General features: G+C 44.8%; 1 protein-coding gene across 3 annotated transcripts in view; it reads left to right on the forward strand.

Annotated features, from left to right (window-relative positions):
* Positions 1-26,959, forward strand: part of LZTS1 (leucine zipper tumor suppressor 1) — a 50,029-nt gene that overhangs the window by 16,347 nt on the left and 6,723 nt on the right. For 2 of the 3 annotated variants that reach the window (XM_053900971.1, XM_053900972.1), the window contains exons 2-3: positions 24,140-24,617; positions 26,133-26,936. In XM_053900971.1, the coding sequence (XP_053756946.1) occupies positions 24,273-24,617; positions 26,133-26,936 (1,149 nt within the window). In that variant the 5' untranslated portion in view covers positions 24,140-24,272. The remainder of the gene's footprint in view (positions 1-24,139; positions 24,618-26,132; positions 26,937-26,959) is intronic. The other variant, XM_053900973.1, reaches the window with a different exon arrangement.

Consider the following 26,959-nt stretch of genomic DNA (forward strand, 5'->3'; position numbering starts at 1 on the left):
ACTAACTCTGACCTGCATGCAGAAGAACCGAGACCGGTCAGGGACTCAGTACTAAGGGTATCCTTAGTGAAGAAAAATATCACAATAGGAAGGTCATTGAGCTCTGGAGGGAAGGATTTGTCTGGCTAGTTAAGGGAGTGAAAATCCCTATAAATAGAAATAATAGGAGAATAAGAAAACAATCTTGAATGAACTTTGAGAGAAATTCAAGAGATCTGAATGGATTCTAATATTGGTGCTGCACTTTATAGTTTGTAAAGCCCTTTCACATGCACTGTGTCATTGATTCTCACTGCACACCTATGAAATCACCACATGTGAGATTTTTATACCATTTTCAGAGATAAGGAAAGGGGCTCAGAGAGTTAAGGTGCTTGGCCAAGTTGTTTCTCTGAGGAAGTGCTGGTTAGATAGGTTTCAAACACAAGCCTTTTGACTATATTACTTAATGGGAAGGTTTCCCAACACTGTCAGATGGTAGCATTGGTCTTGATGAGGTAGACCATGGGAGCAGGAAAAGGTTATCAGAAAGATTAGTGTGGCAAGTGTTGAAATCTGTATTTAGAAGACCTTTGTGCAGAAAGGGTTAGTGGGAAGAGAGGAGGCAGGCCTTCTTGAAGGTTACACGACATGTTAGATATGAGATGATGTAGACCCTCAGGGAGGGAAGGGAGAGCAAATGCAGAGGAAGGAACCACAGTGGGCCAGGTACCCATGGGTCAGATCACAGCTCCCCATGAGCAACACATATAAGTGAGGAATTTCCTTTGGGGCTTTTAGATCTCAACTCCCCATTTAAAAAAGAGTGAAACTTGACATGTGTTTACCTTTCTTGGATAATCTTATGATTAAAACTACAACCAAATAAAAACAATGAACTCTTTCTTCTTCACCTGCTAGACCCTCTCTCCTAGCTCCTGTTATATACTGACCTTGGTAACTTTTGTAGATCAGCTCCACTCTGGCCCCCCAGAGGTGGCCCACCTTGGTCTGTTCTCATACTGGGAGCTCAGTCCTTTCAGCCAGTGACTACCTTTCAGATGGCTCTGATATGGCCTGTTCTCAGCATGAGACTGAACTTGGTGGTGGGCATGCACCAATAATTCTTTCTTCTCAAAGCATGTTTGGTTGCTGATCTCACCAGAGCCTCTCAAAGTCTTCCTTGGAAAGAGCAGTTGCAGTGCTGCCCAAGAGCAGATGATGAAGGGGAGCCCCAGAGAGAATGACTCACTCAAGACCACACAATCAATCAGTGGCCCAGAGGAGCAATTTAAGGCCCTAGTCCATTGCCCTTTCTACTCCGCTATTAAAAAAAAAAAAAATGAGTTGCTGGGGTGCTGGGTGACTCAGTCAGTTGAGCATCTGGCTCTTAATTTAGGATCAGGTCATGATCTCAGTTCTTAGGATCAAGCCCTGTGTCAGGTTCTGCACTGACAATGTGGAGCCTGCTTGGGATTCTCTCTCTCCTTCCCTTTCTGCCCCTCCACACTCTCTAAATAAATAAATATTTTAAAAAATTGAGTCGGGGTGTCTATAACTCAGACAACTCTGAAATTTCCTATATTGGGTCAATTTTACTTCTCATAGAAGCTAGAAGCTGGTTGTAGACTTGGAAGATTTCCATGTATCCTAGGCCTGAATGATATACTACTTCTGGAGACTTTTCTCCTTACTCTGTCTTCCCACCCTAGTAGAGATTCCAAGAGCTGAGCAGGCAGAATATGGCAGCTGCAAAGGCCAGATGCACTGAGGGCAGGGTGGGCAGGAAGGCTACCCTCTGGGGTCTACAGTTATAGCCAGCTTCCTCTGAGTCCTTCCTTCCTGTGCTCCAGCCAGGCTAGTGTCTCAGCAGTATCTTCCACATTCTCTCCTTGCTAGTACAAACAGCTTCTCTACATAAGCGATAGTCCTGCATCTGAAATGGGCCATGTATCTCCCAGAACAACCAGGGGAGAGGAGCACATTGAAGCACAAATGGGCAGCCTGCTTACAAAAAAGGCTCTCCAGAGAAACTACTGAACCCATGTTCCTCTGGGCCTCCAGCTACATCACCCTTTTCCCTGGAGACACTTCTAAGACATACCTGAATGTCCATAAAATGTCTGAGGCCATTGAACACCCTGGAGAGATCACTGGACTTAGACACCTTCTACTGAGCTTCCTTTCTAAAGCTACCCCCACTCTACCCAACTAGCACTCAGCACTTTGAGGCTCCAGGGACATTCCGTGGTGGGCGAAGATAGAAGGAAAACTGCCTAATTCTACTTAAAATATCTGATGGGACTAATATTTATTGATTCCTTATTATATGCTAGATGCTGTGGCAGATGCTTTACATATGCTATCACATTATCTAATCTTTAGAACAATCCCAAGGTGTAAATACTAGTGGTTTTTGATCACTCAACTGGGAATGATTTTGCTCCCCAGGGAACATTCAGCAATATCTATGACATTTTTAATTGTCACAACTGGGCAGGGGAGGGGGGCAGAGAGTGGGTATAATTGGCATCTGATATATATATATATATATATATATATATATATATATAGAGAGAGAGAGAGAGAGAGAGAGAGAGAGAGAGAGAGAGAGAGAGATGAGAAAGTCTCTTACAATAAAGAATTATCTAGTCCAATTTGTAAATAACACCAAGCCTGAGAAGCCCAACTGCAATGGACAAATGCAAAAAGAAAATTGGGGTTCAGAGTAGTGAAGTAGCTTCCCCAAGGCTCTTATAGCTAGTTAGTGTTAGAGCTCTGTCGCAGTCCACATCTATCTGACTTGAAAGCCTGTGTTCTTTTAGTTACAAAATGCCCCCTTTGAAAAGCAACTGCCTACCAGGTCCTATCTTTCCTGAGAGAGAACAAATGTCACTGTCTCTTATTAGGCAAGCAATTTGCATCTGCCTAACCAGAAGCCCAGTAAAGGAAGCAGCTGCTAAGTTACAGACTTTTCCCTTGGGGTGCTCTGGGGGATTGCAGAGGTATGAGCCTCTGCCGGATTCCCTCTAGAAATTTTGGGTCTCATCTAAGTAGGTATGGTATGTGCACATGCAGAGGACTTTTGAGTGCTAGTTGATGGTATTGCCAAGAAGCCCATGGGCATCAGAAGGATAGTGGGTCCTGGTGGGGAACAGGGAATATCTCCCTCATGGAAAGGCAGGGCTAGATTAGGTCCTGGAAGGCCTGGTAGTGGGATTTCAGTACTAAGAGGAGAATTGGGATCCTAACATCAGGGAGAAATTAGCCTGCTTCTTGGGCCAGGCTGGGAAGAGCAGGGACTATATTTTGGTGGGTAGGTGATAGACAGTAATGAAAGCACCACCATTCCACTGCCTCTTTTCTCTTGTATCTCTTACTTCACAGTTTTACTTTTGGTGTGCTTCCTCTAATGACTTTCTTCATGGTCCTAACAACCATCTTGTTAACCATTAGTTTAAAAAATGTTGGGGTGCCTGGGTGGCTCAGTCGGTTGAGCATCCGGCTTCGGCTCGGGTCATGATCTCATGGTTTCGTGAGTTCAAGCCCTGTGTCAGGCTCTGTGCTGACAGCTGGGAGCCTGGAGCCTGCTTTGGATTCTGTGTCTCCCTCTCTCTGTACCTCCCCTGCTTGCACTCTGTCTCTTTCTCTTTCAAAAATAAATAAAGATTAAAAAATGTTGAAAAGGTACCACTTTTGCTGAATTGCTGAGGTAGAATAACAGTTCTCCAAGCCATTGCAACCACCTGGCCCCTAAGCAGTGGTTAGGGAAAATATATAAGCAAAGCATGAGCTAAAGATCATAGGAGCAGACCTGCTTGGTGGGAGTAGAATTCAATTCAAGCAGGATATAGCAGATAAGACTGGTGGAAGGTACTTGAGAGCCATCTTCTGCAGAACCTTGAATGCCAGGTTAATGTCCAAGAGGAAGGCAGAGACTGGATCTCTAGAACTAGCTGGCTCTGGGAGGAATGGGGTTAGGGGAAGGGGATGAGGAGCAGTATCTGTCTGGGGTGATGTAGCTGATGGTGTTTTAGAGAAGAGAGCTGCCAGGAACACCCCCACCCTTTCCTCCCTGCCTGTTCTGCAGAGGCCACCAATTTTCCTGCTACTTCTTGAAATAACATTAGTGCAGTAGACTCCCCAGCTATTAGAGGGGGAGGGTGGTCCCCCATTCAGGCAGTACTGCTTCTTATTACAAGTGTACTCACTGCTAATGAGAAGTGAGGTCTGAACACATGTGCACGTGCCTCTATGCATGTGGCAGTGAGAGGAATTATCCCAGTGAATGTTAATGAATGGACAGGGACAATGAAGTACAATGAATGAGTGAGTTGTAAGAGGCCTTTCATGAGGCCTGAGTGACAGTTGAACTCCAAAGGAAGGGTGCCAGCAAGAATGGTATCCACAACCAGAAATTTAGAGAGGACTTTTACACCTGACAAAACAAGGCTGCAGAAGGAGCTGAAGTTCCTTCAATTAGCACTATTACTGGGCATATTAAAGCAGGAGGAAGGGCACACCCTTAGTGTGGGATGTCTGAGAAGATCAGGGCCAATTCCTAGAAATTCTAGAGAGGACTGAGAAAAGTAGAGGACTTCCACCTCATCTCTACCCTGATGACATTTGGTGGGGTGGGGTTTGCCTAAGGGAATGAGAACATTTTCCTTGGCCAAAGGGCCCTCTGCTCTCCTCCTGTGGTCAGTAGCAGTTCTACTCCTACTGGAAGCTAGCTGGGGGAAAGGAAACTCAATGCTGATTGCAGAAATTTCTGAGGCAAATGGCTAGGTATCTGTCATTTTATATTTTCCTAACATCATACCCCTAACATTCCTTCTTCCAACCTCTTTGAGCCTCTATGTTTTACTTCCCTCCTTCATTTAACAGTCATTGAGCTGAATATGTGAAAACAAATCAAAGTGTGAGTCTTCAAGAACCCCAGAGCCTACTGGGGTGATAGGTAAATAACTAGCAACTTGAGAAGTTACATGAGATCAGTGCTGCCATAGCTTCAGGCCCTCTCTTGTGAAACCACAGGCAAAGAAGCAAGAAGGACAGGAAGGCTTCATGGAGGAAGTGATATTTGAGTGGGACCTTGAAGAGTAGGTTATCACAGGCTTGGGACATAGGGACAAGTTGTGAAAGAAATTCTAAATTGAGCAAACAGCTGAGCAAGCAAAGCTCTGAGGGTATTATGTACTGAGTGGTATTAGAGGAAATGGTGAAGAACAAGTGGAGGGTGAAGTGGGGAACAGGACTGGAAAGGGAGACTGGGACTCAGGTCATTAAAGTCATGAATGAGAGTGCAGGTCTCTGAGGAAGGAAATTAAGACAATTCTCCAAAGGGGAGAAGGTGAAAAGGACTTTAACATGAACTGATCAGGTCTGTGTTTTAGCAAGGTAACTTCCAGTTGCTTCAGTGTGGAAGATCTATTTGAGCTGGAAGAAATCTAAGGCAGGAAGTTCATTCAGTGAGCATTTATTCAGCTCCAACTGTGTACCAGGCATTGTGCTAAATGATACCATGGTGAGTGAGACATTCCGAGGAACTCATAGTTGATAGCGTTATTTCCACAGATCTTTCCCAATGCACCCCAGGACACTCCTGGTTGCATGGAGGGGCTTTCACACACATTCTCCTATTGCCAGCTTCCCTCCAGTCCCAGAATTCCCCAACTTTGCACCAAGCCAGAATTGGCAGTAGACAAGGATAACCCCCCTGGGAAATTTCCAAGATACTGACAAATCCTGTTGTTTTGGATCTTGCACAAGATTCTCACCTTTGTGATGAGTAGAAACATAGAAAAGGGTGCTTTTAGGATAGTTTTACCACCTGGGGTTGCAGAAGTTTTCTGCCACTCTCCCTCCCTTCAACTCTCTAAGGGAAAATCCTCCTGAGGTAAAACCTTCAGAATGAATGTCCCCAGTTAAAACTCCATTCTTAAGTCATTTTGTGTTATTCTGTTAAAATTAGTACCAGCTTTATATACTTACCTTCAATTGTGATATCCTATCCTGGGCACACTTTTAACAGTCCTTAGTTCCCTCTTCAAGGCATTGTATATTAAAATGTGTAAAACAAAACAAATCTATTCCAGGATTGTATTACTTCTTGATAACTTACAGGCAATTTACACATTTTTTTTTTTTTTTTTTTTTTTGGTGGTGGTAGTAATGGGGTTAGGGATAAGTGGCTAGTGGCTTTAAATACTGTTCTTTCTATTAAAATGTGGTCCAGTCCCATGCTTTCTTCTATCATGCTAAGATGCATTCAACCACATACCTCCTTTCTACTAAGCCCTGACTTCTCTCATTTAATAACAGCTCACCTGCCATGTGACACTTGCACAAAAGAAATCAGATCTCCATAACCAACAGCTATGATATATTCTTTGCCTTCATCTCCATGGCTGTTTCAGCACAGTACCCTCCCCCTTCTTCACTCAGCTCCTACTCCCTTCCCAATCAATGCATTTACATCACAATGAAGGCCCTTTCCCCTCCTTCTGCTGTTATCCACTTTCCTTCTCCCCTCTTACTCTCTCCTTCATTCTCTTCTCCTCCCCCCAGGCTTCCCTTCTCCCCTTGGGATCTCTCCCTTCCCAGATCCTTTTAGACCTCCTCCCCTTGCTCAGGCTTTTACCCCACTCCCTGCTCATTTCACTCTGGGGTCCGTGGGAAAGCAGGGAATTGAGGAGGAGTGGACTGGGAGCTAACAGATATGCTCAATTCTTCTGTTTCTTCCCACCTGTTTCTTTCCCACCTGCAAATTAACTCACCATTCCCTCCATACATTTTCTTCTTTGCCCTCCACTGTGGCCCTACAGACACTTCCTTCCACAAGCCCAAAATCACACCCCTGAATGGTAAACCATTTGAGACACACACACAGGTAGCCATTCTTTGTTTTCTATAGCATCAGCCTAGGGAACCACCCAATGAGAAGCCAAGGGCCAAATCAAGGTGTCACTCAGGACTAATTTCAATCTTCTTTGTGCTAATCCCAATTTCCTAGATAAGGCCATCAACTCATCTGGGTTTTACTGGGACTTTCCCCATTCTAATACTGAAGTCTACTCTCCCAGGAATTTCCACAGTCCCAGGCAAATCAGCAAAATGTGTCTCCTCACAGAATTCTCTTTATAGAATGGAGCTCAGAGTACAGATGACTTAGAAAAATATAGCATCATTAAAGATGTTGAATTTAATGCATGATCTTCCTCCAAGCAGGTTAGGTCATTCAGTTGTACTCTTACCATGTGAGGAAGGTCTAACACACAAGTCTACAAATGCCAACACATCCAAAGCCCTGGACCAGACTAGGGGGCCACTGAGGTACAAGTGCCACACAGAGAAGCCTTCTTTAAAGCACAGTGCGGGGAAATGTCACATACATTCCAGGCTACTTAGTATGTTCCAAAAAGACCCCTGGGCATGGAGGTTAGGGATGAAAAAGTTTATAAATGTCCACTATGTAGTGTTTTGTGGTATTCTAGCTAGGAAAGGGTAGCTCGTGGGACCCATGTACCAAAATATAGAATATGATTTTTATTTTTTATTTATTTTTCTAGAATATGATTTTTAAACACATGCTATCTATCAGCAAACATTTATTGAGCTCTGGGATGGGAGAACAGTGTATAAAAGTCTTATAATCTGTTGAGAAAGGTGTATGACTACAAAGGACCTGCACTGCAGTGTGATTAACACTGTTAAAAGACTAAACAGAGGGTGTGTTGAAGGCATAGGAAGGCCTTCTAGTAGAAGCCCTGTTTCAGCAAAGTCTCAGGAATTTAGGCCTAGAGAATAGCATGGGAAAACCTGGGAAGTGGGTCAGTGGAAGAATACTACATATTTATAGAACTCAAGTTAGTCAAAATGGATGTAGGGAAGGGTAAGTGAGGGAAGGGATTGACACCATATAATATGGAGATACAAAGATGAATAGTTCTAATCATGAAGGCCTTCTCTGCCACGTTAGGAAATTTTGATTTTATTTTTTGGACAACAGAGAAGCTTTGGGAGAGGATGGGAAAGAGCAAATAACAGACCTATTGATATCCCAAGGGAAGTATGATAGAAACGTAGATCATAAGACATTGGAAGTGGAGTCAGAGGGAAATGCTGGTTTTTAGGAAAACCAGGAATAGCACATCTTAGAGACTGGTCAGTTATCAGGGTGAGAAGAGGGAAAGGGTTCTGAGCTTGGTCAGGTTTCTTGGAATCAGATTTCTGGCTTGGTCACAGTTGTACCATTCTCCAAGACTAAGAACCTAGAAGGAGAGACATGCTGGGGGAAGGTGGGTAATGGCAAGGAAGAAAGAATGGTGAATTCCATTTCAGATATGTTGAGTTTGAGATGTGGTAGCCTATCCCAGTAAAGATGGCCAGCAGGTAGTTGAATGTTCAGGTCAGGAGCTCAGGAGAGAAGTTTGGCTATGGACACAGATCCAATCATCACCATGTGGATGTGGCTACAGCCATGGGAAAGTGTGAGCCAACCAGGACCAGAGGAGAGGGTCCAAGATGGAACCCCAAATAACACCACCTTTTCAGGTCAAAAGAGGGAAAAGTGACAGAGGGAGAGGCGAAGGGGATAGGAGGAAAGCCAAGAGATCATAGTATCATATAAGCCAAGGAATAAGTGTCTCAAAAAGAATAGAGTAAGAAAAAAAGAACAAACAAATATGGAGTGACTGAGAGGTCAAGTTTGTAACTGTTAGAAAGTGTCAGTTGGATTTATTAATATCCCTGGAGAACATTTCTAGTGGATTATCAGAGACAGAAAACCAGGCTTCTGTAGACAGAGGATAAGTGGGAAATGAGCAAGTGGCAATAGTAAGTAGGACCTTCTCTTTCAAGAAGCTTGTCTGTGAACAGGAGGAAAAGGCAGTGATTTCTAGGTGTGTGGGGGGGAATGGAGTTCAGGAGTTGGTGTGTTGCTTTTAATTTGGCAGACATATGCATGTTTAAATGGTCATGTGAGAGAATAATGGAAAGCCATGGGGCACCTGAGTGGCTCAGTCAGTTAAGCATCTGACTCTTGGTTTCAGCTCAGGTCATGATCTCATGGTTTCAGTCGTTTGAGCCCCATGTAGGGCTCTGCAATGACAACATGAAGCTTGCTTGGGATTCTCTCTCTCTTCCCCTCTCTCTCTCTCTCTCTGTCTTCCCCTCCCCCATTCATGCTGTCTCTGTCTCTCTCAAATAAATAAGTAAACTTTTTAAAAAATTACAGAAAAAATAGAAAGTCAGAACTTGTAGAAATAGAGGAATAGAACATAATTCTTAGTGCCAGACCCCTGAGAAAGTTGGAGTTGATGGAACCATGCCATAGCTAGAAGAATTAGCCTGATATGAAGACATTCCATTTTGACAGGTACAAAGCAGGCAGGAATCACTTCAACTCTAGGTAAGTTCATGAGTTCGGGGAATTGAGGGAGTTTGATCCCAGTGCTTCTACTTATCTCTGTACTATAGAGATGAAGTTATCTGCAGGGAGTAAGATGCAGAGGTGGTACAGAGCTTACAGAGTGGAGAGGTTTTACTAGATGTGACTTGAGAAATACAAAACGTAGCAGTAAAAGCCCAAGATTGCTAGGAGATCTTGATTCTTTGGTGCAGATGTAAGCATCTGGACTCAGAAAGAGTTTATTATCCATTTGGGTGACAAAAGCACTATTTAGCAATACACAGTGCTGAGCAGAAAAAGGCAGGGAGGGCTGGATCCAGCAGAGGGGGAGGCACTGTGCCTCAGATGAGAGGGTGTAGCACAAGCAAAGGCATGGAGAAGGGGAAGGACTAGACAGGACTCTGGGCACAATCAGGGATGCTAGCAACGAGGCCATTCTGAATGTCAGATGCAACCCTGAGTGTCTGTGACCCTAAGTTCTGGGACTAGTTGGGAAGAGTGTTTCACTGGCAAAGCTTGAGATAGTGGGACATAAAGTTAGAAGGCAGGTTGAGGTTAGATTGGACAGGATGTTGAATGCAAGCTAGATCTGTTATTACATGTCTATAGGGGCTGACTCCATTCTGTTCACTGCCATGTCTGTAGAGCCCTGATAGTGACTGCACATAGTAAATGCTCACCAAATACTTGTGAATGTAAGACAAAGGCACAGATACTCCCAAAAGCTCTCCCCAACAGTTACAGATATCTCTTTCTGTCAAAGTGACCACTGGTACATATACTGGGAGGTGACACATAGCTGTGGCTACTCTACCAGGCATTTCAATCCTGTTTTCACCTTGCTTGCCCCATGACTAGGCTGTGTGAGGCAATAGATGAGTTCTGGCCTTTGAACCCAAGTCCTGGGTCTACAATCAGTTTTTCTACCTGTAACACCTGGAACTCTGCTTACCAATACCTGTCCAGGGTGTGGTCAGCACAGATGAGATAAGAACCCAATGCAAAGGTGATTGAAGTATAAGGTCTCATAGCACTCTACGTATCACTATAGATAAAGCACCTGATAAGTGGTCCATTTAGCAGGACTTACTACTTCCTAGTTGCTTCCTGTTCCTTGTTTCTTATAGTCAACAGAACACTTAATAGCTGAGGGGAGGGGATGGGGGCCAAGAGATGCCAAAACTCTTTTTTTGACATCCTCATCCATGGCCTGGCCCTCATGGGGAGAAATAATGGCTGATACATAAGGTGACCATATGCCTCAGTTTATGTGTGCTGTTCTGATGTAATTTATACTAGTGTCTTCTTTCGCTCTTAAAAGTGTCCAAATTATATGATCTCCCTACTATAACCTGTAATGTGTTCACAGTTTCTGTGTTCCCTGAGAAGACTTGTGTTTGCAAGTCACTGACTTTAGTTGGAAACAGAGAAAGTCTTGCTTGGCAAGTTGGCTAAATAATATATTTATGCAAAATATGTATCTAATTGGCCACAATCAGTGCATCTTCTAGTTATACTACCCACAGGGCAGAGAGAGAGAGCCCCATAGCCAGTACAGCAGGATGGAGAAGGTACTAAAGGGAGTTCTCATACTCTCTACTCTCTTCCACTTTGCTATAATGCAGTGGGTCACAGTGTAAGCAGGCTACCCAGGGGTATCCTTGAAGGACTCTGTACAAGGGGGTTTGGGCCAGACTTCTTTGCCCTGGTTTTGCATTTTGAGAGATCAGCCCCACCTGAGAAGCTCCTAAGTTTTTAAAGTCTTTGCAATGTTACTGGGTCAGGGACAATATTTCATATCCCTAATCCAAACTTTTTCAATATCTGGAGCTTTCTGATGCCCCAGAAGTACCCTCTACCATTACTCTACATTCACTGTCAATTTCATGAGCCCAAAGTGGATACTTGGGAAGATGGAAGTAGGGGAGGGAGGAAAGAAAGGATGCAGGAATGACGGATGGAAGGTGGTCTTCTTTCATTGAAGGCAGGTAAGATTTTCCTCAGCACCTTGGGTGGATGAGAAGGTTGAAGGAATCAAGAGACAGGGTCAGGGAGGAATGGGAAGTTACAAATTACTCAGATTAAATCTAATTAAAGTGCTAACCTAAGTCAAATTCACAAGGACTTCCCCAGAATTTCCTCAGAATATAAAAGGTCCCTACCCTCAAGGAACTTACAGTGAAAATTTATGTCAGGCTATGATTAGTACAATGATATAATACAAAGAAAATTCCACAACAGTGGTTGTCAAACTTTTGTTTCTTCTGGAAGTCTGTTAAAACACAGATTGTATGGCCCCAGGCTCTGGGTGGCCTGAGAACATGCATTTCTAACAAGGTTTCTGGTGGAGCTGTTTTTGGTGGTATGGGGGTCACCCTTTGAAAACCATTGCCAAAGAGGATCTAGAGATTGACATGCCTCCACTTTATGTGGGAAGGTCCACAGAGGAGGCAACACTTGAAGTGGGCCTTGAAAGATAAATAGTGTTTGAAATATCATATGATGATAGCTGACAGTTATTGAGAGCTTACAATAAGTTGGGTGTTGAGTCTAAGTGCTCTACTTGCATTGCCAATTTACTCCTCAGAAATATGGGATGAAGTAGATATGGTTATTGTCCCCAGAGGCACTGAGGACACCAAGTATGCTATTGCAGCTCAAAATATTTAAGGGACACAGCATAGGAGATGTCACCTAGGGTTGTATAAGAGCCCCTAGCTGGAAGTCCCCTCCTCCTGCCCAGATCTCAGCTTCTTCTCCAAGCCCCCCAGTATAACTGTGGTATGCCCAACCCTCTCCCTCCCCTAAAGTGTAGGTAATGGATATTTGTGTCTTGGGTTTGATTTCCTAGCATGGCATAGGACTGGCATTCCTTCCTTATGACACAGCCAAGGAAGGCAGTGGGAGGCAGAGGTGCTTGTCTACCTTTCCCGGTGATTCAAAGTCAGGGAGATCATCCCTGACAGAGGGAAGAGTGTGTGAAAAGCACTGAGTGGCAAGGATGGCAAGTTGGGAAACCATGAGCCATTTAGCATCACTGGAACATGATGGGCAAGGAGGGACAGGACCAAGGCTGTAGTAACCCTCAAGTCCCAACATCTTTGGGTAGCACTTCAGAGTCTCTTTATGTGTAACCCTTACCAGAAGGTGTCACAGAGGTGGTGGGGACAGTAATGAGGAATTTAGGGGCATCCATGGGCCATCCTTCAGGGTATCTAGACTTTGGAGAGAGGTTAATTATCTCACTTTCAGGACCAGTGGGGGCAGGTTCCAGGAAGGCAGGGGGATTGCCTTATGTTCACCAGAGGCTCCTTTGCAAGGTGTGAGGTTTCAAGTTCACTGACAGGAACACTCCCTGGGAAAGGAAGGAAGGAAGTTGAGAAATCAGGGCAGAGGTGACACAGAAGTCAAAATTCCCCAGCCAGACACATCCAGTGGTACTAAGAGAAGATTAACTCAGGACATGTGGAGACTCATCAGGAATGGTCACAGGATTCCCATGTTGTGCACACAGATCCCAAGAGACAGACCATGCCATTGAACACTCACAAACACACTCAGATTTACACGGACAACTCCAAATCTCAAAAGCCACACTCCCTAAAGGACCAGGTTGAACTCTTCAAGCCACTCTAGGTCATTTCTAGCATCCAGAGGTCATGAATCTGAGCTTGGCCCTCTGCCAGGGCTTCCCCAATTCCAATCCCTTTCTGAGTACCAAAACCTTCCAGGTATCTTCCCTGTCCCCTAATACATACTTTTATATACTGGATATAGTCGTTGGGTATAAAAGCCAGTAAGTGGTGGGGATGAGGGGGAAAGGTGAGGAGGGAAGGGGAGCTTTTTTAGGACAAACACTCACATTCTTCCTCCACTTTATCCACCCTCCATCCTTGTCTCATGCATCCCCACCTTCTGGAAGAGTCAATGCTTTCTGTTGTAAGATCTTACTCTTCTGTTCCCTAAATGGTGCTCTCACAAGGGTCTTGTAGGTGGAAAAGTCTTTCTGCTCTGCCTACTTCTTTCTACTCTTTCTTCCTCTTATTTCTTGTCATACCCTCACACCAACCATACTCAGATGCTCCACTTATCCTTTGATTTTTTATGGAACAATACTGCTTTTCACCTGGCCTCAGCCCCTGTTTATGGCTGGTGATGACACATGAAGTCACAGGTTGCTGGGATATGTGGATTTGATTTCATCTTTGATTTGACTTTTTTGATCTGAGCAATTTTAAAGAGTATATCTCAACATAGAATAATTCCACTCCAGCCCTTTTTCCTCTCTTGTTTAACAAAGACCTAAGTGGGAAGAACACCAGCTAGGGAGCCAGGAGGCCAAGTCTCTAGCCCCAGTTCTCCTCCCTTGCTGTGTGGCCCAGGAAAAATCACCCAACCTCTTTGGGCCTCAGTAGCCTCTTACTGTGGAACATTGAAGCAGCACCTCTGGGCTTCAAAAGCTTTTTCCCTTCTGTTTTTCTACCTATGATCTTGTGCCAACTTGTTTCTTATCCTGATTGCCCTGAGGCTCCTGCCCTCTTAGGATGGGTTTCATGCATAAGTAATTAGATAGTTGTCTCTGTGATGCCACTGAAGGGTCTTAAAGCCCTTTTACTGTTCAGGTGGCCCTTCCCCTCCCACTGGCTCCTTGGATGAAATGGTGATAGGTCACCTGTTGTATTTCCCTTTGACCAAGGAAGTTGGTCTGGAGAGTGAAGAGAACCACAGTATGGAGCTGGGGATAGATGAAAGAAGAGTTGGATTTTTGGTGAGGTGGAGCCACAAAGGCATTCCATAGAGTTAGAAATCTGTGGGAACCTCGAACATCTCCCATCCAATTCAAGATGCTAGGTTGTCTGATTTGCCAAAGGCTAACCAGGCTCCAACTTTGGTACCTGGACCAGGGATGTCATGTAGCTAATGGTGTGTCACCACACCCCTTTCCTAAACCATGGCCTGCATTGCTAATTTGTTACAAATTCTTCCCTAATGAACCTAAATTTGACCTCACAATACTTTAGGCAGCCACAGAGATGGCAAATAGATAAAACACATTTCAGTCACTGTCTGAGTCTCAGTTCTGACCATCAGTCAGTCACTCAAACACAGACCTATCTTCAAACCCACCCTTCCAGGAGGTACCCCACTTAGTGTGCACTCTAGGGTGGTAAGGGTTTGGCAGGAAGGGGAGCTGTCTGTACCCTGCATTCTGGCCTCCAAAGTCCTAACTGGTCCGGAGCCCCTTATGTCTGATCAGGTGAGATGGAAAGGAGCCTAGGAAGTTTCCCAGCCCTCCTCTAGATATCTCACCCAATCTCTCATTTAAGATCTGAGCCACTGTTCTTTAGATGCTTCCCCCTTTACCAGGAAGAGAAGTGACTCTCTTCACTGGGTGCTGCCTAGCTCACATGGGCCCTTGTGCCTAGTAGCACCTGAGTCATGAGTGTGGATGAAGCTTGCCTTCTGCTTTCTCACGTGGGAGCAGCTGCTGCACTAAAAGCAGCGGGGTTAAATTTGCATGAGCTTTGCGTGTAACTGTGGCTTTATTTTTGGAAGAGAGAAGGGCAAGTTGGGATCGGTGGGTAATCATATTCCTGAGGAGAAATGTCAATCATCACTGCTAAGACACAAGCTGCCCACCAGGATGGAGGAAGGCTCAGCCACAGCTGAATATTGACGACCTGAACACAAAAGGCTGCCAGGCAGAATGGCTTTTGATTCTTCCTGAGCAGTGGGAAGCAGCATTGCTTCCGATTGTTCACCCTGGTGGTATGACTCAGCCTGCCAGTGATTTCTCTTTCACTTTCTGCCTTTCCACAGACCCAAGTGCACTTAAGTGAGAACTGCGTAGGCTTCTGCTCCCAACCCTCAATCAACATGCTCCCCCTCAGACCTCAGCCACTCCTCATGCTGCCCACACTCCCCCACCCTCTTTCTCCTCCATTCTCTCTTCCTTTTCATTCACCCATTCACTCAGAAAATATGTACTGAGCTTTGCACATGGAGCCCTCCAGGCGTCAGCAAACCAAACTTCAGCAGGCTTGCAGACTGAGCTGAGATGATTAACCTGCCCCAACCCTGGCCCCAGCCCCAGCCCCTGACCCTCATCTAGAGCAGCAAATGGAAGGAGAGGTTAAGGACAGGAATACAAACATTGGAATTCTAGATAAGGAAAGCTGAATCAGACAATATACTAGAGGAAGGAACAGAGGGTCAGGGGAGAGTCATCTTGAAAGGAGAGTCAATTAACTCTGGGTAAGTGTCCCATTTAGCCCCAGAGAGACCTCTGCTGGGGAGCTGGCTATGGGCCCACCCACCAGCCTGGTGCAGCCAGAGTCCCCTTCCCCACCCTCATCCCCAGCTGGCAGTTGCCACGGGGCTGCTCTCACATCTCTGCAAGCCCCAGCTGCCCTCTGGTAGTCAGAAAGCAGGTCTAGCTGCTACAAGTCCCCATGAATCCAGCCCTGCCTGCCATAGGGAGATGGGGGTGGGAGTGAGGGGTGGCAAACTTTCCCTAAACGTCTACTTTAGGTTTTGGGTTTTTTTGAGTGTAGTTCACACATAATGTTACATTAGTTTCAGGTGTACAATATAGTGATTTGACAAGTTGATACTCACCACAAGTATAGCTACCTTCTGTCACCATACACTGCTGTCACAGTATCATTGACTATATTCCTTGTGCTGTGCCTTTTATTATCATGCCTTATTCATTCCATAATTGGAAGCCTATATCTGCCTCTTCCCTTCATCCATTTTGCCCATTGTCCCATCTCCCTCCGCTCTGGCAGCTCTCAGTTTGTTCTCTGTATTTTTAAGTAAAACCTGCTCTTTTAACTTCAAGACATGTGAGGATCTAGTTCTAGCATCTTTCCACATTGATTTGTAATTTCACAAGCACTCGGTTTAAATTCATCCCATGTGTACCATTCTTCTTACTGGGGCCAAGCATTATCATGTATGTGATTTCATTTAATTCTGTGAATACCTGATCTGTCAGGTAGGTATAAGCTGCTGTGTTGATCTAACGCATAAGGAGATAGAGATGCTGGAAGATTAAATCTCATGCTGGATGACAAAACAGATCCACCAGTCTGTGAACCTTTGTTGAGGCCTAATGTGATAATGCAGGTAGAACACACCACCAGGTAGGGGGCCTAATGAATGGTACCTGATGGTTATTCCTATGGACCCACAACTGTGCAGGCACAGGTCCTGTCTTTGGGGAGTTTGCTTAAAGGAGCAAACAATTTACAGCAGGTAGGGACAGAAAGCGAATGTTTTGTGTGTGCCAGAGCTGGGGTGAGGTAGAACTAAAATTAGAACTACACTTCCCTGACTTCCCACCAAGCATCTTGCCATTATAGGACTCTCCCCAAAGAACAGGTCTGTGTACTTTGGGACTATCAACACTATCAAGACAGAGAAGCAGTAGGGAAAACTATAAAGACAATGCCAGAAACAGGGTAACCTGATAGCCTAGGCAGCGTTTTCTGCCAGGGTGTCTGGTGTGTGGGGAGGGGGGAACATGGGGTGGCTAGCTCAGGCCACTATAACAAAATACCACAGACTGGGGGGCTTAAAACAGACATTTATTTCTCACGGTTCTGGAGAGTGTGAAGTCCATTATCAACGCACTGACAGATTTGGTCTCTGGGGAGAGCTCTCTTCCTGGCTTGCAGATGGCCACCTTCTTCTTGTATCTTCCCATGGAAGGAAGGGAAAGGGAAAGAAAGGGGAGAGAGATTGAGAGTGTGTGTGTGAGAGAGAGAGAGAGAGACAATGAACAGTGCAAGCTTTCTGGTCTCTTCTTGTAAGGGCACTAATCCCATCATGAGGGCCTCATCCTCAAGGTCATCTGAGCCTACTAATATTATAATAATTACCTCTTAATACCATCAGTCACATTGGGGGTTATGACTTCAACATTCAATTTTTATGGGTGCACAAACCTTCAATCTATAACAGGTAGATGTAGGGTGAGAACCTTTATCTCACTTCTATACAAAAGAAAAAATTTAAAAACACTCGTGTGCTGGGGGTAGAGAACACTGGCTCTAATTCAGCCAACTACTGCCAGTGTCTCCTGTGTTTTCAATTAAACCAGTGCTGATTTTTAGACTCTTTATCTAGGTGTATTTGTCTTGCTTCTCAACCAGATTCTTAAAAACAGACACTGCCTTATATTTCTTTGTCTTGGTCAAAAACTTTGGATACGACTGGGGAGTGAAAGAGAGGGTAAATTTACTCTGCTCCAAGTGACCATTTGACTCAAAGTCTAAGAAATGGAAATTTGGATTGAAACCAGATTTGGATTCTAGTTTTTCATAGACTTGCCTTCCTACCTACCTGTTGTGGGACCTCAGTGTAAGTCATATGTCTTCGCTATGCTTCATCTTCCCTTCCAGAAGCTCGCTCAATAAATCCCTATGTTCCCTGTGAGCTGATTTTATTAAAAATGTACCGAGCACCTTCTTTGTTCTTAGCACTGTGCTCAGTACCAAGGGGGATACAAAGAAGCTTCAGCTCCATCTCTGACTTCAGGAAGGTTTAAAGATAGTTGGAGTGGGGCGCCTGGGTGGCTCAGTCGGTTAAGCGGCCGACTTCAGCTCAGGTCACGATCTCGCAGTCCGTGAGTTCGAGCCCCACGTCAGGCTCTGGGCTGATGGCTCAGAGCCTGGAGCCTGCTTCCGATTCTGTGTCTCCCTCTCTCTCTGCCCCTCCCCCATTAATGCTCTGTCTCTCTCTGTCTCAAAAATAAATAAAAAAAACGTTAAAAAAAATAAAGATAGTTGGAGAGATGACCATTCATCTCTGAAAGATTAAATGCTGCAGAAGCCATCACTGGACCTTGAAGTCAGTAGGAGGTCATGCAGGAGAAGGTCTATAAACATGCTTAGTGAGAGGTTCTATGGATCCTTTACTTTTCCTCTCCTGTCCTTCTTCCCTCTTTCTTTCCCCTTCTTGAATCTCCATGGTCAGTGTGATTGCTTATTTTCACTGCAAGTACATACAGTACTCTGGGCCAGGAGGGTTTTGTTTCCCAGTAATACAAATGTGCCCTTTTGTCTTGTCCTTCCTGAGGGCAGAGGTAGCAAGTCTGGCAGGGTTGGGTAGATGGAAAGACCTAGGGTTTGGGAACTAGGATTGATCCACATTTCTGTAATGCTCTCTCCAAGTTGAAAACAGAACAAGCCTAGACACTTAAAGGTAATTAGTTTAGCTTCAAGTAGATCTGGGGATAATCTCAAACTTCAAAGCTCCTCTGTGTGTCAAGAGCTAGGAAGTGGAGAACAGGGTATCTGGACCTACAGGACAGGAATAAACTCAGAGGACCAGAGACCACCATCCTAAACCCAGTCCTCTCCTTTGCTCCCTGGCATCACTAGTCTTCTTCCTCTCGATCCTGTAGAGCCTAGCACAGTGCTTGTGCATCAGAGGTGATCCATACTGCTGCTCAGGTGAACCAGGGAGCTTACCTGTCCCTAAAACCTTGTTGTCATCTGCCAAAGGGAAACAAAGCTATGGCTAGAGGCCATGGACCTTGATTTCTCCTCCAGGCTTTCCTCCATCCTTGGAAACTTACTCTGCCATCCTAACATCTCTGAGCCTTACTTACAGTCCCCATGAACATTGTGCTGTAGCAAAGAGATCATGGAGTTTGGGTATAGGTTAGAGTCCCAGTTTGGCCACTGGCCAGTTAATTGACAAGGACCACATCATGTAACCTCTTTTAGCCAATGCCTCACTTCCTCATTTTTGTTCTAGGAGCTATAAATTTGAAGTCTTTGCTTTCATAGAGCTTACATTCTGGTGTAGATGCACACAATAAACAAAAAATAAGATTATTACAAGTTAAGCAATTGTTATGAAGGAAATAAACAGGCTGGAATAATAGTAATGGGGACATAGATTTTTTTCCAGCATAACCATAGAAAGCCACATGCAGGGGTAATATCTGAATTGAGAACTGAAGGATGAGAAAGATCTGCATGAAGAGCTAAGGAAAGAGAATTGTCAGCAGAGGCAACAGGAGATGTGAAAGCTCCTGAGTGGGAAAAGGTTTGGTGTATTCAACAACAGAGGAGAGACAAGTCTGGTTATACTTGTGGATGTGAGCAAGTAGGAAATGGGGTGAGATAAGATTGGAGCAGCAGGCAAAAACCAAGCTCTTCCCAGTGCCTTATTCTAGGAACATTTAGAATCTTTGAAGGGTTTCCATCAGGGAGCATGATACTGTGACACTTCAGATGCTTAGGAAGAACAGACTGGGGAAAGACAAATGTGGAGGAGGGTCCACCTGAGAAGGGATGGTAGTGGAGCAAGAGAGCCACAAATTCATGCAATATGTCTACCCAATATTATAGTTATACTCCAACTATGTTATATACTTCTTGAGGACAGCACCCTCATCTTGGACTTCTGTTGATCACACATACATCTGTAGAACACTGATCATGCACGAAGCACTGCACTTGTTAGTTTGCTTCATCCTCATATTGGTCCTATGAAATAGTTATTTTTTTTCCATTTTATAAGCAAAGAAACCTCACAGAGGTTAATTTTGAAATCCATATCTGTCTGATGCCATAGCCAACTGTTGTATCTCTACAACTTTGTATATATAAATATTCATAAATGTGTACTGGGTAGGTACAAACTAAGTCACCCATTACCCAAGTAGTGTAATGTGCAGAGTGCAGGCGAGTCTTTGGGCCAAAAATAGCTTTCCTCACTCTGGAAAACAGTATGGAGTTTCCTCAAAAAATTAAAAATAGAACTACCCTACGACACAGCAATTGCACTGCTAGGTATTTATCCAAGGGATACAGGTGTGCTGTTTCAAAGGGACATATGCACCCCAATGTTTATAGCAGCACTATCAACAATAGCCAAAGTATGGAAAGAGCCCAAATGTCCATCGATGGATGAATGGATAAAGAAGATGTGGTGTGTGTATACACACACACATACACACACACACACACACACACTGGAGTATTACTCAGCAATCAAAAATAATGAAATCTTGCCATTTGCAGCTACGTGGATGGAACTAGAGGGTATTATGCTAAGCGAAATTAGTCAGAGAAAGACAAATATCATATGACTTCACTCATGAGTTTAAGACACAGAAAAGATGAACACAAGGGAAGGGAAGCAAAAATAATGTAAAAAACAGGGAGGGGAACAAAACATAAGAAACGCAAAAATGGAGAATAATCAGAGGGTTACTTGAAGGGTTGTGGGAGGGGGGGATGGGCTAAATGGATAAGGGGCATTACGGAATCTACTCCTGCAATCATTGTTGCACTATATGCTAATTTGGATGTAAATTAAGAAAAAATAAAATTAAAAAAATAGCTTTCCTACATTTGGACAACTTCTTAGGATCTGAAGTCCCAGCTAAGCAAAAGATAGATGATGTGGGGGACAAAAAACACAATTTGTCTTTGTCAGCTGTTAAATTAACAGAGGAACTCTGTATTCCTAAGTAATACCATTAGAGATTGGGGTGCAGGAAAGTTGCATTTGGAATTGAGAGCACTAGTTCTGGAAAATGAGGTGAGGCATTGAGGATAACATAGGGGTGATGAATGCTGGAGAGAGCAATGATAGATACCAATGAAAATACCTACCAGTTGTGGAGTGCCTATTAGGTACTGGGCATTCAGTAGGCATACCAGACCTGTTAGATTATTTTGGTGCTTATAAACTTCTCATAACAATCCTATCAGTAGACATAATTGTGTTTCCTTGATTCTAAAAGGCCATCAATTTAATAAAAAGCTTTTCAAAGAAAACATACATTGCACTTACACCATGATGTTGTATTGTGTTTAGTTTCTACTAATGGAATATAGAATGCATTTATTCATAACATAACTATTTTATAATTCATGATAACAATGCAAGTTTGAGTTCAAGCCTTCATATTCAGAGTCTAAAGAGTCTTCTTGTTCTTTTTCACTGTGCACGTACAGTGCTCTATAACCCACCTGGAACTTCTTTCACAACTTTAGGATTGACAGTGTAATTTAGAGCAGAAGAAAGAAGAAAGAGTTTCTTCTGCATTTCCCATTTTATTAAACTTATAGTTTCCCTCCCATCATCTGTCTTTTGACTCAGAAATACTCCTTCACAATGCATGACAACCACAGTTTTTCCCAGCTTTGAAAATCATGTGACCTATGCTTAGAGATTTGTCCAAATCTACAAATATGCTGGTGTTGACATCCCAGTGTATTCCTCTATGTGGTGACTGGCAAGGTTATTGTTATGTTAAGCATTGATTATAAAATACATTCCTTTAACTTTTAAGTTTTTTATTTTAATTCCAGTATAGTTAACATACAGTATTATATTAGTTTTAGGTGTACAACATAGTGATTCAGCAATTCCATATATCACCTGGTGTTCATCACTGACAAGTGTAGTCCTTAATCCCCATCACTTATTTCACACATCCCCCCACCCACCTCCCCTCTGGTAACCATCACTTTGTTCACTATAGTTAAGTCTGTGTTGTGGTTTTTCTTTTTCTCTTTTTTTCCCTTTGTTCATGTTTTGTTTCTTAAATTCCACATACGAGTGAAATCGTATAGTACTTGTCTTTCTCTGACTTATTTAACTTAGCATTATATCCTTTAGCTCCATCCATGTCATTGCAAATGGCAAAATTTCATTCTTTTACATGGCTGAATAATATTCCAGTGTGTGTGTGCATGTGTGTGTGTGCGCATGTGTATATCACAGCTTCTTTATCCATCCATCCCACTTAGGCTGCTTCCATAGATTGGCTATTGTAAATAACACTGCAACAAACATAGGGGTACATGTATCCCTTTGAATTAGTGTTTGTATTTTTGGTGTAGATACTCAGTAGTGAGATTACTAGATTGTACATTCCTATTACTTTTAAAAACATGTTAAGTGTGTTTCAGAATCACTTTGCGAAACTGAAGGTACTTCTCAATGTTTGAGGGTACAATTATTTCCCTCCTCTTTCTCTCCTGAACGCTCTCTGGTAAAGTCTTTTTTTTTTTTTTACTCCTTCACCCAAACTACTCTCATCGAGGTCAGTACCTCCACCTGGCCAGATCCATTGACCAATACAGTCATCATCGGCAGCACTTGACACCATCCTTATGAAACAGTTTCTTTCTTATGTCTCCTCTATCAGTTAGAGCCTTCTCAGTTTCTCTTTCTGATTCTTCCTCACCTTCCTGACCTTCATTAACCAGTCCTCAGACTTCCCTTATCTTCCTGCCTTTACTTCTGTAGTGAAGTCATCTAGTGACATAGCTGGCTTCTAGAACAAACAACTTTTACATGGAAATCTACAGCTCCTCACCCATCCTTCTGCCTACCCTACAGCACTCTTTGGATGTCTAATTGACTCTGCAAACTTAATGTCTTAAACCAAACTCCTACTTTACACCCCATCTCATCCTAAACTGGCTCTTTTTGTAGTCTTTTGTTTCTCATTAAATGGCAACTTATGTCCTCTAGTTGCTTGGATAAAAACATTGAAGGAGGCACCTGGGTGGTTCAGTCAGTTAAGTGTCTGACTTCAGCTCAGATCATAATCTCACATTTCGTGACTTCAAGCCCTGTGTCGGGCAATGTGCTGACAGCTCAGAAACTGGAGCCTGCTTTGGATTCTGTGTCTCCCTCTCTCTCTGTCCCTCTCCTGCTTGCACTCTCTCTCTGTCTCTCTGTCTCTCAAAAATAAATAAACATTAAAAAACAAAGCATTGAAGTCATTCTTGACTCCTTTCTTTCTCTTATGTCTGGCATCCAGTTCAGTAGCAAATCCTATCAGCTCAACTCTAAAATTATACCTAAAACGTAATACACTGCTACCACCCTGGCCCAGCCATGTTAGTCACTCACCTAATGTAATTGGCCCACCACTTCCATCCAGGCCAGTCAGCAGCCCACTGTCTCCAACCTGCAGCCAGAGTGACCCACCACAGCCTAAGTCAGATCAAGTAATAAGCTTCTCAGAGTCACTCAGGGGCTCCTCATCTCAATCAGAGTAAAAGTCCAAGCTCTATGGCCAACCACGCTCTATGTTTTCTGGAACCTGCTAGTTCTCTGACTTCTGACTATTGTACACTGCCCCCATTGCTAACTATCCTCCAGCCAGACTGGTCTCCTGGATGATCTTACATATGCCAAGCACAAGCTACCACAGGGACTTAGAGCTTTTGCTCTTGAAGCTTCTGAGCATCTCTCTTCCCCAGATTTCCACATGGCTGCTCCCTCATTTTCTTGAGGTTTCTTCAAGCAGTACCCCAATAAAGAGGCCTCCCTGTGCCACCTGTATAAAATAATGACCTCCCAGAATTCTATGCTGCTCACTGTGCTTTATTTCCCCGCTCCCAGCACATATATCCTAAGGATGGTAAACATTGATTTGTTGATGGCTTGTCCACACTACATTGAACACAAGCCCCATGAATGTGGGGACAATAGCCATGTTAGTCACTACTGTATCACAGGACTTAGAGGAGGGCCATCCCAAAGGAGGGTCTCAGTGATGTTTGTTGAATTAGTAGACAAAGGAAGAGTGAACAAAAGAGTCCAGTAACAGAGTCAAGGCTGAGTTTTCATCAGGAGAAGCATACATTTCTCTACTGCTCAGATCTGGCCATCAGAGCAGCTCCTCACGAAAGTCACCATTGAGGACTGTGCCGTGGCTTGCTCATCTCAGGCTGACTTCTACCTTTTGTCCCCTTACAGGTCTACAGCTCTCCCAGGTTCTGTGAGGCTTCTGCTATGACCGCAGCTTCTTCTTGGTACCAGGACTGCCCCTTACTGCTGCAGCCACATCAGATCCCTGCTCTGCCCTGTCTGTCTTTAGCCCCAAGTCAGCATGGGTAGTGTCAGTAGCCTCATTTCTGGCCACAGCTTCCATGGCAAGCACTGCCGAGCTTCACGGTACAAGCTGGGCAAGTCCTCCCATCTCAAGAAACTCAATCGATATTCAGATGGGCTTCTGAGATTTGGCTTCTCCCAGGACTCAGGCCATGGCAAGTCCAGCTCCAAAATGGGAAAGAGTGAAGACTTCTTCTACATCAAGGTCAGCCAGAAAGCCCGGGGCTCCCACCACCCAGATTACACTGCACTGTCTAGTGGGGACATAGGCGGCCAGGCTGGGGTGGACTTTGGCCCGTCCACCCCACCCAAGCTTATGCCCTTCTCCAGTCAGCTAGAAATGGTAAGCAAGTGTCTTTGGTAAGAGTGGGTGGGTTGGAAAAGCAATAGAGAGCAAAATGGGAAGAAGAGAGTGGGGGCAAGGATGGGAATGAAGGCAGTGATACAAACATTTAAAAACCCAAGAAGCCAGGGCAGTGGTGGTGAGGGTGGAAATGCTCAGTCACACCACAGAGATCAAAGGCTGGACGAGGGAATTGAAGCACTGGTCATGCCCCTAAACTGGAAGTCTTGAGTGAGCCCTTACACAAAAAGCAAAAGAGAAATGAAAGCCTTTCTGAGCCCTACTGGAATGGAACTCTGGATTGTCAAAACAGGACCAACAGCAGCATTTTCAAGTACATGGCAAGGGGAGGGAGCTCTATTATCATCTGGAAGAGCCAATGGAGAGTCTGCTTGTAGAGAGCTAGCAGCTTTGCTGCTAGCAGACTCCTGGAGGTGGGCCTTTCCCTCACTTGCTGCTGTTGTGGTGCAGCAGCTCCTCACTCAAGCCAGGCCTTGAAAGTGTCTTCGGTGGGATAAGAACTGAGTTTGTTATCATCAGTTTAGCAGGGATGAGGTGAAAAGAGGCCTATAAAGTCAGAAATCCAGCCCTTATGCCAGCTCAAGTTCTCATGGGCCCAACTAGTGGACTTGAGAACAATTTCCCTAGTTAATCACATGCCCCCACCTGGGGGGATGAATCCATGACTTTGATATTCTAGGAAGTGACCCACTTAGTTTGCATAGAGCTTTAAGCTTTCCAAATTTAAAGGGTTTGTAGACTGCAAGGTACTCTTCCAAGGAAAATGACAGTTTTAAGAAAGGATTGTTGGGGCACCTGGGTGGCTCAGTCAGTTGAGCGGCCGACTTTGGCTCAGGTCATGATCTCACGGTCTGTGAGTTCGAGCCCCGCGCCGGGCTCTGTGCTGACAGCTCAGAGCCTGGAGCCTGCTTCAGATTCTGTGTCTCCCTCTCTCTCTGCCCCTCCCCCACTCATGCTCTGTCTCTCTCTGTCTCAGAAATAAATAAACATTAAAAAAAAAAAAGGATTGTTATTGCAAGTGGTCTTCCCAACCCTTTGATATTAGTCACAGCCAGTATTCTTGCTTCTGGCCTACTGGAAGGGGCAGTGAAGGTGAAGAAGGGATGCTTGTCGACCATGCTTGTTGAGCCTAATGCCCTTACCCTACACCACACAGAGACCCAGAACCAGAGCCCTGGCCTAGGGATCTCAGCCAGGGAACCTAAAGATGCTATTCATCATCTCACAAGGTCTGGGACAAGCTGATGACAGGTTAGTAGTTTGTAAAACAAAGTAACTCAGTGATCCTTAAGTACATCCCCTACCCACAAAGGAATTCCTCCTTCTTGAGAGAGACTCACCATATTCAGCTGCTTCATAGCAACAGGCAAGATCGCCTATGGTTATTACCAAAAAGGATGCTGTGTGGCCAGCACACACACCCAGCAAGGGAGGGAAAGGTGAGAGGGGAGTTGAAGTGAGACATGGAATCAATATGGTTGTTTTCCTCACCAGGGGTCAGAGAAAGGTGCAGTGAGGCCCACAGCATTCAAGCCTGTGCTGCCACGGTCAGGAGCTATCCTCCACTCATCCCCTGAGAGCGCCAGCCACCAGCTGCACCCTGCCCCTCCAGACAAGCCCAAGGAACAGGATCCAAAGCCCAGCCTGTGCTCTGGGGCACTGTCTGACTCTGGCCGGAACTCCATGTCTAGCCTGCCCACGCACAGCACCAGCAGCAGCTACCAGTTGGATCCACTGGTTACACCAGTGGGGCCCACCAGCCGTTTTGGGGGCTCAGCCCACAATATCACCCAGGGCATCATCCTCCAGGACAGCAACATGATGAGTCTGAAGGCTCTGTCTTTCTCCGATGGGGGCAGCAAGCTGGCCCACCCAAGCAAGGCAGACAAGGCTTCCTCATGCATCCGCTCCCCCATCTCCACAGATGAGTGCAGCATCCAGGAGCTTGAGCAGAAGCTGCTGGAGAGGGAGGGAGCACTCCAGAAGCTGCAGCGTAGCCTTGAGGACAAGGAGCTGGCCTCCAGTCAGGCTTATGAAGAACGGCAGTGGCGCTGCAAGGAGGAGCTGGATGGTCTGGAGCAGAAGTGCAGTGGCAAGTTGAAGCAAGCCTCACAGAAGAGCCAGCGCACACAGCAGATGCTGCACCTCCAGGTGCTCCAGCTCCAGCAGGAGAAGAGGCAGCTCCGGCAGGAGCTTGAGAGCCTCATGAAGGAACAGGACCTGCTGGAGACCAAGCTCAAGTCCTATGAGAAGGAGAAGACCAGCTTTGCCCCTGCACTGGAAGAGACTCAGTGGGAGGTGAGGCTTATGGTGGGGGCTTG

This window comes from Panthera pardus, unplaced genomic scaffold, assembly GCF_024362965.1.
Source record: "Panthera pardus isolate Hobbes unplaced genomic scaffold, ASM2436296v1 HiC_scaffold_13, whole genome shotgun sequence".
Taxonomy (NCBI): domain Eukaryota; kingdom Metazoa; phylum Chordata; class Mammalia; order Carnivora; family Felidae; genus Panthera; species Panthera pardus.